At 27.5% G+C, this 13,408-nt stretch overlaps 5 protein-coding genes across 5 annotated transcripts; all 5 read right to left on the bottom strand.

Annotated features, from left to right (window-relative positions):
* Positions 1-835: 835 nt before the first annotated feature.
* Positions 836-2,485, bottom strand: cand_008740 (thymidylate synthase family protein; the record flags this gene model as incomplete). Its single annotated transcript, XM_067211114.1, has 1 exon — positions 836-2,485. The coding sequence occupies one exon, from the start codon at positions 2,483-2,485 to the stop codon at positions 836-838; it is 1,650 nt and encodes a 549-aa protein (XP_067067837.1).
* Positions 2,486-3,321: 836 nt separating this feature from the next.
* On the bottom strand, positions 3,322-4,893 carry cand_008730 (transmembrane amino acid transporter protein; the record flags this gene model as incomplete). Its single annotated transcript, XM_067211113.1, has 1 exon — positions 3,322-4,893. One exon carries the CDS (start codon positions 4,891-4,893, stop codon positions 3,322-3,324), a length of 1,572 nt encoding a protein of 523 aa, XP_067067836.1.
* Positions 4,894-5,137: 244 nt separating this feature from the next.
* Positions 5,138-9,121, bottom strand: cand_008720 (ABC transporter family protein; the record flags this gene model as incomplete). Its single annotated transcript, XM_067211112.1, has 1 exon — positions 5,138-9,121. One exon carries the CDS (start codon positions 9,119-9,121, stop codon positions 5,138-5,140), a length of 3,984 nt encoding a protein of 1,327 aa, XP_067067835.1.
* A 1,207-nt stretch (positions 9,122-10,328) lies between these two features.
* On the bottom strand, positions 10,329-11,370 carry cand_008710 (OTU-like cysteine protease family protein; the record flags this gene model as incomplete). Its single annotated transcript, XM_067211111.1, has 3 exons — positions 10,329-10,707; positions 10,772-10,874; positions 10,950-11,370. 3 exons carry the CDS (start codon positions 11,368-11,370, stop codon positions 10,329-10,331), a joined length of 903 nt encoding a protein of 300 aa, XP_067067834.1.
* A 381-nt stretch (positions 11,371-11,751) lies between these two features.
* cand_008700 (uncharacterized protein) lies at positions 11,752-13,296 on the bottom strand (the record flags this gene model as incomplete). Its single annotated transcript, XM_067211110.1, has 1 exon — positions 11,752-13,296. One exon carries the CDS (start codon positions 13,294-13,296, stop codon positions 11,752-11,754), a length of 1,545 nt encoding a protein of 514 aa, XP_067067833.1.
* Positions 13,297-13,408: the final 112 nt, after the last annotated feature.

Raw genomic sequence — 13,408 nt, 5'->3', positions numbered from 1 at the left:
AATTATTTTGTACTAAATTATGTAAACCGTATTTATTATTAGATCTAAATATCCATATCACACAGTATTGCCATAATAAAAAAAAAATGATTATATTCGTAATTTTCTTATTACTTTAATTGTTCCTATCATTGTTTTCCTTTTATAAATAGAGTATAAAATTGTGAAATCAGTAATATTCACTTTTTTTTTTTTAATTTTATTATTTTAATTTATAAATTTTGTAATCTTTTATGTTTTTTTTTTTTTTTTTATTTACAACATATCTGATAATATATAAAGTACTTTAATTAATCGAGATTTTTATTAATAATAAATAAAATATATATAGGTTAGAGAAACAGTATAAATTATGATATATTTCGATAATAAACAAAGATCTTTGCATATATTAATATAGAAATGAATTATAATTATAGTAAATATAAAGAAAAAAATAGTTTTAAATTAAAATAGAGAATATATAAATTTTATTATTCAAATATAATAATTTTCTGTATATAAAACTATATATATTTAAATACTAAAATAAGTGGAATTTGAATTAGAACACTTTTTACAAGTAACTACAGACAGTTTAATGATATATTATTAAGTAGCTATGAAATTAAAGACTTATTGATATTATAGTTAATCTAATCATATTAATGGTATCTTATTTGTTTTGTAGCTTTTTTTTGTTAATTATTCTTTTAGCAGGATGTTACTTAGTATTTGAAACAAATAGACCAATATTAATACAATATCAAGAAAACTTAAAAATATCAATTATATAATATTATAAACAATAATTAAGTAATACAATTAGGATAGCTTTTACAAAAGTGTATCTTATTTAAACCGCCATTTCCATTTTAATAGTTGGATGAGGATAATAACCAATGATTTCTATATCTTCCCATATAAAATCCTCCACTTTATCTACTTTACGTTTCAATCTTAATTGTGGAAATGGTCTAGGTAAACGTTTTATTTGCTGTTTTAATTGCTCAACATGATTTTCATAAATATGAGCATCACCAATAAAATGTATAAATTCTCCAGGTTCATATCCACATATATGAGCAATCATAACACATAATAATGAATAAGATGCAATATTAAATGGACATCCTAAACCTAAATCACAACTTCTTTGATATAATGAGCAACTTAATCTATTATTATTATCAACATAAAATTGAGATAATATATGACAAGGTGGTAATGCCATATATTTCATTGCAGATGGATTCCATGCAGATAAGATATGTCTTCTATCATAAGGATTTTTCTTAAGTGATTCAATTAAATTTGATAATTGATCTACTCCTTGCCCATTATAATTATCATGCATTGTCTTATATTCTGCATTAAAATGTCTCCATTGAAAACCATATATTGGACCCAAGTCATTCTCTTCTCGATAACCTAGACCAATTTTATTCAAATACTCTTTTGATCCATTACCAGCCCAAATAAATACTTTTTTATCTAATAAGTGATTACCATTTGTATCACCTTTTATAAACCACATTAATTCCTCAAAAATTATTCTCATTGCCACATTTTTAGTAGTTAATAAGGGAAATGATTCACGTAAATCGAATCGCATTGATGCTCCAAATATTGAATATGTATTAATACCAGTTCTATTTCCTCTATAGTGTCCATTTTGTAATACATTCGATAACATATCCAAATATTGAAATTCAGGATGATCTCGAATTATTATAGAAGGATATGAAATAATGTTATCTTTTGGGACTTTATTCCTTAAACTAATTTTTCTTTCTCCAAATATCTTATCTAGAACATTTTCAAAAGCTATAATTACTTCAGATTCACATGACGTATTTCTTATATTTCTTTTTATTAGTTTAAGTATTTCGTTCTCATATATCATAAAATCATATGAAATATCATTACAACAGAATGTCTGAGACATTGAAATTGGTACAAAACTTTCTGGGATATCTGGAAAATATGTATCAAATTCTTTTTTTGAAGTAGACACTCTTGTTAAATAGATAGTTTCAACAATATTTTTTTCAATACATTCACGATATATAGATTCCCCACCACATATTACAATCTTATGAATTGATATATCATTATTACATAAATTAATTGCTTCATCTAATGATTTCACAATAGATACATCAGAACCATTTTTATTATCACATTTTTGTAATTTCCTTGATAAAACAATTAGTTTACGATTTTTTAAGGGTATTCTTTTCATTGAATCCCATGTTTTACGTCCTAAAATTATTGCATTAACTTTTTCTATCTTAGTATTTTCCTTATTATCTTGACTCTGCTCAATTGTACTACAAGTAATTTCACGGAAAAACTTTAAGTCTTCCTTTATAGACCATGGAAGATTATTTTCCTTCCCAATACCGTTTTCTTTTGTAGATGCTGCTACCATTATAATTACTGGTTTTCTAAGTTTCAAGTCTTCGGAAACCTCTGAAACTAATTCTAATTTTGTGTTATTCATTAGATTTATAATAACAAAGATGACTTTGGTTAATATTCAAAATATCTATTAAATTTATATTTCTAGAGGGGTTATTATTGATATATGTGGGGTAATGTCACCGCACCAATAGTCTGACATTCAAATGCATGCAACTCTTATGTCATCCACATATCTCCATCCAGATATTTAAGAAAAAGAGAATAAAGATAAAAAGCAAGGAAAAAAGGAGTGAAATAAAGTATAATCAATGAAAGGTTTACAACAATGATTAAGTGTTACAGTAAAATAAAAGTAGTTAATACTCCATTTACAAATTAATCATCAGAAGTCTTTGACAAAAAAATTGAAGAATTTCCCCTGGTTTAATTCACTTCTTAGTATTTATTAATTTAAAGAGAAATAATATACTTGATAAAATGAAGAAACCAGTACACTAAATAAGTAATCCTGAGGATTATAACTTGGAATTATAAGTATTTAGAAATATGAACATTTTATTCAGTTCTGAATTATATCTTCAGCCTATATAAAGTTAAAATCAATCAAAATTCTATAGTACTAAAAAATAAAATGTCTTTTTTCTTTGTTTGATAACTAGTAAATTACATTAATTGGATAAAATTTGGCTAGAAATCATTGATATGTTTAGTGTAAGAGATATCCCCATCTGAAGTCAGGTAGTGAAATATTATCAATCTTTGTCTCATTATATAAAGATATTCTGAATATAAGATATATCTAATTAATATATTATATAAGTATGATAATAATTTCAAAAATATATGTGCAATATATTAAGTGAATTAAAAATAAATGATACGAAGTAATAAAAATAGGGTATTTCGAATATTCCTTTATGAATACTTTTTAATATCACATAAATTTTCAGAATAGGTACTCCAATTTGTTATTGAATACCAAATAACAACAGCTGAAGTTAAAAGTCCAATAATAATAATAATAATATCCATAAATATAATCAAAATATTTGTAATTCTTCTATATAGGGCTAAATGAAATATAGCTGGTAGTATAATACTTATTGGTACACAAAATATCCCTCCAACAAGATTTACAAAATTTCCAAGAGAATCAATCAGTACATATCCCAATACACAACAAAGTATACTAATAAGTATCATTACTAGTGAAGGAGATATTCTGATTAAAATATTTAACCATTTATTTTGTTTAATTGATATACATAAAGATCCACTAGGCCATCTTAACATAACCTCAGATTTTGGTTTAAACATTTCTCTATTAATAGAAGCCAAAGAAACAGGAATTGAAGTTGATACAATAGAGTTCACATTAAATAAACTAGGATTAGCACTCACTTGTTCTTTAGGAAAAGTAAATTCAATTATTTCTGATATGTATATTCTTCGGACAATCAAATTAATGTACTCTGTTACTATCTCCTTTACTGGAAATAGCATCAAGGGAAATGATAATATTACTGAAATCACATACAACAATTGTCCAGCTATTGCAACTGGTGTAACAGGTAAATTTAAAATAATCGTTGAAAGTGAGTTTTCACCATATGCATATGCCATTACAAATACAAATAATGATGTACATAAAAATGAAAATGAAATTGAACCTAAATATATCCAAACAAATATCTTCTTTGCATGGATATCTATTAAAGATACATAATATGATAGTGCAACAGGGCCTGATACCCAAAGAAATGCGGCAATCCCCGTAAAATTTGCAATACTTTCTGGGTTTGTATATGCTGGTATATAATATAGTAAACCACTTTGAATATGATTAACTAGTGATATCACTGCATATACAAACACAATAACGAAACCAATTAACAATGCAATATTTGCTACAAACGTTGCTGGTCCCAAAGATTGCAGTCTTCCAAAGCATACTAAAGGTATATAGATAATTAATTGTAAGAATGTAATTAGTTCAGTTCCATAATTTATATATTCTGGTAAACAATTATGAATCCCTGCAATTACATCTTGAATTGTTTTCGTTACAAATGTAACAGTAACTGCACAAAAAGACATTTCAGTCATAATCATTGATACGTCAGCAACTATCCTACCTAATATACCAAATGCCGAAGAGGCTATAATTGGATATGTATCATTAACTATATCTGCACACATAAATAATAAATATGTACAAATAACATTTAATAACCAATAGAAAACTAATAACCACAAACTAATTCCGTATCCTGACTTTACTATAACATGGGGTGCAAATAATATTCCAGTTCCTATTGTTGCTTTAACAATAGTCACAAAACCTATTCCCATTTGAATCCAAAGTTTAGATACCTTAAGTGGTACAACTTTTACTTTACTCTCTATATCTTGTTCTTTGGACTTAACATCAAATTGTGCTAATTCTTCATCATCTCCTATATCTCCTATCTGTTCTTTACTAAACATTTTGAAATAGGGTTGAGATCTAGAAAATAAAAGAAGCTAATTAACCAAACTATAATATATATATTTAATTATACACTGAACTTATATTGTATTGCGATCAAATGAGATTTCCTAAATATTTCTATATCATCTTAACTTCATATGGGATCTTAAGATAGAAATATAATATGCGCCAATTATACTAATTTTAAGATCGATATAAGCCCAATATTTTATCATTATTTTTAGTGAGTTAAATGAAATATTATTCGAGACATATATCGGAAAGTCTAACAATACGATCACACTTTTGTAGATATAATAAGCGATGTGCTATTATAAATACGTTGCAGTGCCTAAAATATAGATTGATTAGGTCGTAAATAGGAATGAGAGACTTTGATTTGTGATTAGGATATCCATATTCTGTTTTATTATCACCAATTGAGGGAGGTTCATCAATAATAAGTAGTCTGTACTTATGTCTTTGTAAGATCAATCTAACAATTGAAAGGTAACGTATCTGTGTATCTGATAAGTAGCATTTATACCCATCATCACATATAATGATTGAGTCTATACCTTTACCCCCTGGAAAGTTTTGGATAACTTCTGATAAACCGCATATATGGAGAGCTTGCCAGATACTTTGGTCATTATACCAATTCAGAGGATCTAAAAATTGCCTAACTGTCCAACCATTTAACTTAAGTGGGGATTGTGGTAATACACCAATAATTTCTCGTTTAATATGATTTGGAATAGTTAATATATCACACCCATCTAATAAAATACGACCTTTTGAAATTGGTAGAATACCAATTAAAGTAGAAAGGAAAGTTGATTTACCACATCCAGTACGTCCAATAATACCAACATGTTCAAAAGGTTTAGCTTTTAAGTTAAGATTTCTAAAAACAGTAAAAGTTTGCAAGAAGGAATCACTTGTATTTCCAAATGGGCAGTAATCAACTTGCAAATTCTCAACTACTATTCCAGTTCTGACTTTCGGCATTTGATAAAAAGAGTTTGAGGGTCTGAAATTATTATGTTCTAATATCATTTCATTATATTCTTGAATTCTCTCTACTGAGCACATATCTTTCTCTAAAATTGAAGCTTGACCAATAGCACGATTTAATATTTCAGCTATAAAAAGAAAATAAAGAAGAAGATAACCTCTCTTCATATCATTACTTGTATCAACCATTTCAGTTAAATTCTCATTACAAAGTGTATAAGCTACTGAAATAGAAGATATAATAACAGCTAATGGTGCAGTGTATATTTGAAGTCTGAAAGATGTACGTTGATATATAGATAACTTGAGATATTGAGCCTTTAAATAAATTTCCAATTTTTTCGAGAATTTATCAGTATAGTATGATTGAGCACAAAAACAGCTTATTGTAGTTTTACCAGACTGAATCTCAGAAAATAGTGTGCAAATAAAAGAAGATGTTACTAACATAATTCTTTGGCTAGCTCTAAAAGTATCAAATAAAGGTTTTCCATATTTATAAACTATGAAGCAGAAATAAACAATTATAAGAGGTGACAATCGAGGATTTAAGAATGTTAGAATAGCCATTTGAATTATAGGATTTAAGAAATTTAATATAACTCCTGCTATCTTATGGATTATTCCATTATCAAAGTTCAGAATATCAACATTAAAACGATTAATAATCTTCCCTAAAGGATTAGAATTGTAAAATGAAAAAGGTACATTTATAAGCTTATAGAGAAGTTTATCATGAACAGATTCAGAAGCACGAATTCCCAAGAAGGTTTCAGATATAAATATAGAAAGTCCAATTGATAGTTTTAAAAATAAAATGACTGAGTATAAACAAATATAATTTTCAAAAGTAAAATTTCTCAATATCCAAAGTTTACTTTGTGATTCAGAGGATAAATTATTTATTGATGAAAAGCAGCCTATATATAGATCATTAAATTTGTCAATAATAGACTTTAATATACAGGCAAAGACAAATAATACAAAGGATCTTATACCAATTAACTTAATGTAATACGAATATGTATGTCTTGATATTCTACCTACAATACTGTGTTCGTTCATTGTATCCCGTTTAATTATCTTATTGTTAATTATTTTATTAGTATTAGAAATCTCCTGTGCAACATAAGATATACCAGTAAACTGTTTATCTAAATATTTACTTGTAGATATACTTGACTCATTAACTTCTTTATTAGGAAAAGTATAAGAATATAGATTACTTGATGAGACTATAAGACCATCATTTACAGTTGCAATCTTTAGTGAAAGACCAGGAATAAAATGTCGATTTCTTAGTGGATATATAGATTCTAATGTATTAAAATCACATGAAATTATACAACAAACATTACATAGCAGACCGCTAGTATCAAACATATTCTTAAATATTGCATGACTTGTTTGAGGATCTATATTTACAAATACATCATCCAATATAAATAGTTTTACTTTTGACTTAGTATTATATTGGTATTCAGATGTAGATAATGAATACAAAGCTCTAGCAAGACAAATTCTAGATCTTTGTCCCCCACTTAAAGTATAACCAGACTCATCTATAATCCTCAAGTCCCCTTCTTCCCAATTATTAAAATCATCTACTAGCTGACAACATTCAATTACAGCTTTATATTTAGTTTCATCAAAAAATCTACCAAATAAAATAGCTGATCGTACAGTTCCTCTTGGTAACCAAATATATTGTGAGCAGTATGCAACTGGACTATCTCTTAAAAGAGAAGAATATTCAAAATCACTCCCACTAGTAAGGGACATCTTTCCAAGTATACTTCTTAAAAAGGATGACTTACCAGATCCAGATTTACCAGTTACTATTAAACATTCTCCAGATTTAATTTCTAAATCTCTAATTCTCAGAACAAATTGATTTTCTTGCTGAGGAATGCTTTCGTATCCTTCATAATTCAGACTAGATTTATCAAATATTAGATCAGATCTTGAAATCCTTATTATAGGACCTTCTTCAGATATATATTTAAAATAATACCCCGATAATTTCTTGTTTGTGTTTCGGTATATAGATGATTCGGTATTCTTATTAATATCTAGAGAATAGCTACAAATAAAAGCCTTATACCTATTATATGATACCATACCATCTAAAAGCTTTGAAATTAAATTTCTTGCAGGGTTTGTTAATGAATATAATACATAGAGTGTAGTAAGAGCTACTGTCATAGAGAAATTTATCTCGTAACTATTCTTCATCATATACATATAAAAATAACAACAAAATAAAACATACTGAGCAAGACTATGAGTGTTATAATCCAAAAAAATACCAGTTGATAAAAGAACAAGACGTCTCATATTAGCTTTTACTTCATTCTTCCTTAAACTCATTATTTTTTTATAAATTATATCCTCCCAAAATAGCATACGCATTGTCATTATATTAGAAAAGTATTCATGACACTTTTTTATCCTCAGATCACGACTATACATAAAAGGTTGCTTCTGCAAAGCACCAAGAACTTGAAACACAAAACTTAAGACCATCATAAATACAAAAGTAACCACAGATGGAGTAGCAGCAAAGCCAACTTGAGATCTTAAAATATACCATGAACCAAATATACGGATTGGAGATAATATAATATCAGTTATTGATGTAATAAAAGGTTCAATTGTATCAATATCTCCTAATATTAAATTAAAAATTTGTGGTTTTGGATTAGTGGATCTTGTTGAATTTTCAGAACCATATAATATTCTTTCAAACGATATACCCATCACAGTAGCACCAATTCTTAAACTTAGCCTACCTATCAAAAACTTTGAATGAACATCAAGAAAGATCTTCACAACTAAAACCACAGTCAATATCACTCCATAATTTACTGCATCTTGAGAGTATCCTGACTTGAGAAGTTTACTCAAATATACTGAAGAATAAAGAGATGAAATAATAAAGGCTAACTTTAGTAATATGCATAAAGTCATATCCCATCCAAATACCTTAAGTATAGCTTTCTCAAAATTAAAAGGGTTATACTCACCTTCATGCATATCTTCTTCCTGTTCTCTAAAACCTAAGCTCATTTTCTTGATCCATCCTAAGGGTTCATCATATTTAAGTAAGGTTGGAAGATCACAAGTATTTATACCAGAGAATTCATACTTATAATGTACTAAAAAGCAATTGACCCAGTTAAAACTCAAATATCTCCAAGTACTTAATACATCTTCCAATCTTAGCATCTCCTAAACTGTAATCTAGATAAATCTAGAACTTGATATAACTTTTGCACGCCATTTGTCTCAAACCTTAAATATTGTTTGCCCGCTTTCAGTGGTATCGGTATCATTTATAATATTTCGTAATATATTCAAGTTTTCTTCGTTTTCCCATAAAACTTATATTATAATAATACATTAAATAGTGACACTTGTCTTTAAATTATTTTTGGTTCTTTTATCAAAAAAAGTTTATTTTATATTCTCTACTTTTCAGTATTTTTACTTTTTTCCAATTAGCCATTTCTAGGTCAGTTAGGTTCCACTATAATGTACTCGTGTAAAGTCACATCAGTATAATATTCCTTGAAGTTTCTTAAAATTAAGGAGAATATAAAGTATCTTATAATATAATATGGCTTTTAGGAACATAATTTTGTCTTTACTTTTTAAACTTTTCTATAGAGGCTCCATAGCAATTATTGAAATATTTACAGACCATAGATCCGGATTAATCCATTCTGGCTATTTGCCAACAGAAAAATATGAAATGGGATGTGGTCTGAACCTTTCTTTGCTAAAATATTAACTTTCATATAAAGATGTACAACATGACTTAGGTAGTTTAGAATATCGGGGATTTTTTGTAACTGAAACTTTTATATCCTTACAGGAGTACATGGCTCACAATTCACTAATACCATCAGTAAATAATCTAACCTCTGTTGAAGTAGTAGATCTATGGTGTAAATCCCCACAGGAAACTTATTTAAGAACATTATCTCTTTCAATTAGTTTTCCAGAAAATAATCTAAGTATCTCACCGATAATATTTAGGTTAAATATTATCTCAAATAAGTAATAGTCAAAGTGGACCTGCATATAATTCAACTGAAGATTTATCTTTTTCTGATTATTCAAGTTTAAATAATTCCAATCTATGACTTGAATTTACAAGTATGATTGTTGAATCTCCATAAAGTATAAGTCCTAAAATTATTAGCTAATTATAAAGACTATCTGAATTTGAAATGTTATAAAAATAATTGAATTATTTAAATAACCAATTTTGATAATTATATTTTTTTTGTGTAGGAGTAAAACTAGAAGAATTATATATTGAGAAATTAAAAATGTTATAGATGATTTCCTTAAAATAATAATTAATTGAAATATATTAAATTATTACTAATGATTAAAGTCAAAAATTATATTTTCTTAGAGTACTTTGTTAATAATTCTCAATAGTAGAGTTGTAATGTGGTCCTGTTGCATATAAATAGAGATGGTATACAATATAAAGTGAACTTGAATGATTTTCAAATTCTAAACCATAGTATTCATTTCTATAAGATAATCCACAAATAACAACAATTGGTACTTTGAGAGATTTTGATAATGCTACTAATTCAACTTCTCCACCCCATTCATTCGTATTTCTTAAACAATTACAATACTCTTCAAATGTCACAGTACTTCCTTCTATAGCAGATAAAATAAATGGTTCAATATCTTGCCTATTTTCTTGTATATAATTGGCTGCTATATTTCTAAGTTGTTTAATTGAATAATTCCCAATTCCTTTAATTTCTAGTTGATGTTTAATTGCTCTAAGAATATTTCAATAAATTTATATATTTGATATATTACAAGATATTATTTTGGTAAACTTACCCAAATAGGCAATTACCATCGGCTTTGATTGTATATAGAGACAAGTTAAATTTTTTGAGTTTTTCAATTATATCTTCCATTTCTGTTTTATCACGTTTATTAACTAAAATTAATTAATAATACAATTTTTGAGTAAATAAAAGAATTTTATATGAATTTAAATATAAATTAAACTTACCTGTTAAGATACACTCTTCATACATTCTTTGATCTTTTTCAGCTTGGGCCATTCTTTTTTTTTGTTTTTTTTGATAACTACGTAATATAATCGGTCTCTCTTTTATATAAAATGGTTTTAAATCATTAATAGAAGATATTAATTCATCAACTTTCTGGTTTTCTATATTTATAGATATATTATTATCTTGAATATTGTTACTTTGCATAGATAGCTCTTTTTTATGTAATTCTAATATATTCTGCTCTTTTTTCTTAAATTGACTATTTATTTCACGTTTAGATCCTTTACTCTTGCTATTTTTTAATGCATTTTTCCATTCAAGTTTAAAATTTTTCAACTCCTGTTTTTGACGTCTTAATATACTACGACGACTAAAGTTATTTTCATTTGAATCACTTGTATCTGATATTTCACTCATAATTATTTGATTGGAATATTTAGGAATTGAAAGGATCTATTTGAAGTATTAAAAGTTTATGTAGGTATCAAAAGTTATAACAAAGCCCATTATTGTCAAAGATTATAGATAACAATAGCGCGATTAGTTTATCACGTTAACCCTTATAGAGTTTTATTACATAATATAACTCAAAAAGTGAATAGAAAGAGTGCAAGTACAAATAATTGATTAGAAACTAATTAATGCAAGTATACTACATAGAAGATATATTGTTATCTCAAAAATAAGATACAAATAAGGTAAGGATATATATTATACTGAAACATAATTCAATACATGCTAATCTAATATATACAAGAATGAATATTTAAGAATAATATTAAAAAAAATAATATTCTGTTAATGTCTCCAGATTTTGACTAATCTATCCTTTGATCCTGAGCAAAGTCTTGATCCATCTATAGACCAATCTATAGCATAAACTTCATCTGCATGCCCCGGTAGATCTTCTTTAAGTTTATATTTAGAAACTTGCCAAACCTTTACAGTACTATCACCTGATGCAGATGCAAGAAGTCTACTATCAACAGACCAACATACCATGTATACTGGTCCTACATGACCTCTCAACACCGCAATGAATTTCCCAGAATAGCCATCCCAAAGACGGATACTTTTATCAAAAGAAGCAGATGCAATAAATCTTCCATCTGGAGAAAATACAACATGATTGACAAGTTTCTGATGTCCAACAAGTCTTTGTATAGGTTTACGTCCATTTTCACCCATTGGATCCCATAAAAAAAGTGTATTATCATCAGATCCCGATAATAAACGTTCAGATTTACAATTTTGTTTAAGAGAATTATATATCTTTCTAGCCATAAGAATCTTTTCATTAATACATCTAAAATCAGTTCTAACTCCTTGTTTAGTCATAGGATAATAGCATGAAGCTCTAGTAACATAATCTGTATTTAAAGCTAAGGTATTAACCCAATGTCCATGCCCTTTAAGATCCCTTAAAAGTTGTCCTGTTTCAGGTTTCCAAATCTTTATTATAGTATCCCTTGAAGAACTATAGATAAAACCAGATTCAAATCCTGACCACTTTATCTGAGTCACCATTTGAAGATGAGATGTTAGAGTATGTATTATAGTGCCATTTATAATATTCCAAATCTTTAGAGTAGTATCTTTTGATGCACTAACCAACTTTGAATATGGTATAAATGATCCATTTTCCTGCATTTCTTTAGAAGTTTCAACAAGATGAAGAGGTTGCCATGCTAATGCTACAACTGCTTTAGTATGACCTTTTAGAATAGGACAAGATTGTTTACCAGTAAATGGGTCCCAAATAAATATTAAATTATCCATACCAGCTGATGCTAAATATGAACCGTCAGGAGACCAAGACACTGTCAAAACCCAGTTAGAATGTCCTTTACAGGTAAATTCAGGGGTTTCTGTTAGTAAATCCCAAAATCTGATTGTTGAATCTCCTGATCCTGTAGCTAATAATTTACTATCAGGACTAAAGGCACAGCATAAAACAGCATCACTATGACCTTGAAATGATGTTGTACAACGTGTAGCAGGTAAAACTCTGAAGGGTGCCATAGGATGATATACAATACGTAAAACAAACTCGGTTGAAACATTCTCAAGTTTAGAGAAAGCTTCAATTAAAGACCCTGAAACTTCTACATTTGAATCATTTAGACAAAAGCTATATAAAGTCTCATCTTCATTTTGTAAAACCTGATTTAGTAAAATTTGAAGATCTTTAGTTGTAGTAGTAGCTAGATCCAAGTCAAATTCACTTCCAGTCTTATTTCCATCCGGATCAATAAATTGCACATTTATATTTTGTCCCTTTTCAGTGTTAATAGAATCTTCTATTCGAGTCTTCCTTTTTTTAAGATGATCCAATTCAGTCATTTTCTATAAATCAAACAATCAATTTCTGACAGTTATTAAGATACCACAATGGGCGCCGCGTCTCCGACTAACTAGGAGAACAATTTTACTATATTAGTCAATTACAATATAC

This window comes from Cryptosporidium andersoni, assembly GCF_001865355.1.
Source record: "Cryptosporidium andersoni isolate 30847 chromosome Unknown contig_37, whole genome shotgun sequence".
NCBI classification, from domain to species: Eukaryota; Apicomplexa; class Conoidasida; order Eucoccidiorida; family Cryptosporidiidae; genus Cryptosporidium; species Cryptosporidium andersoni.
Note: the sequence above shows the minus strand (reverse complement) of the source record. Positions and strands in the feature narration are given on the sequence as shown.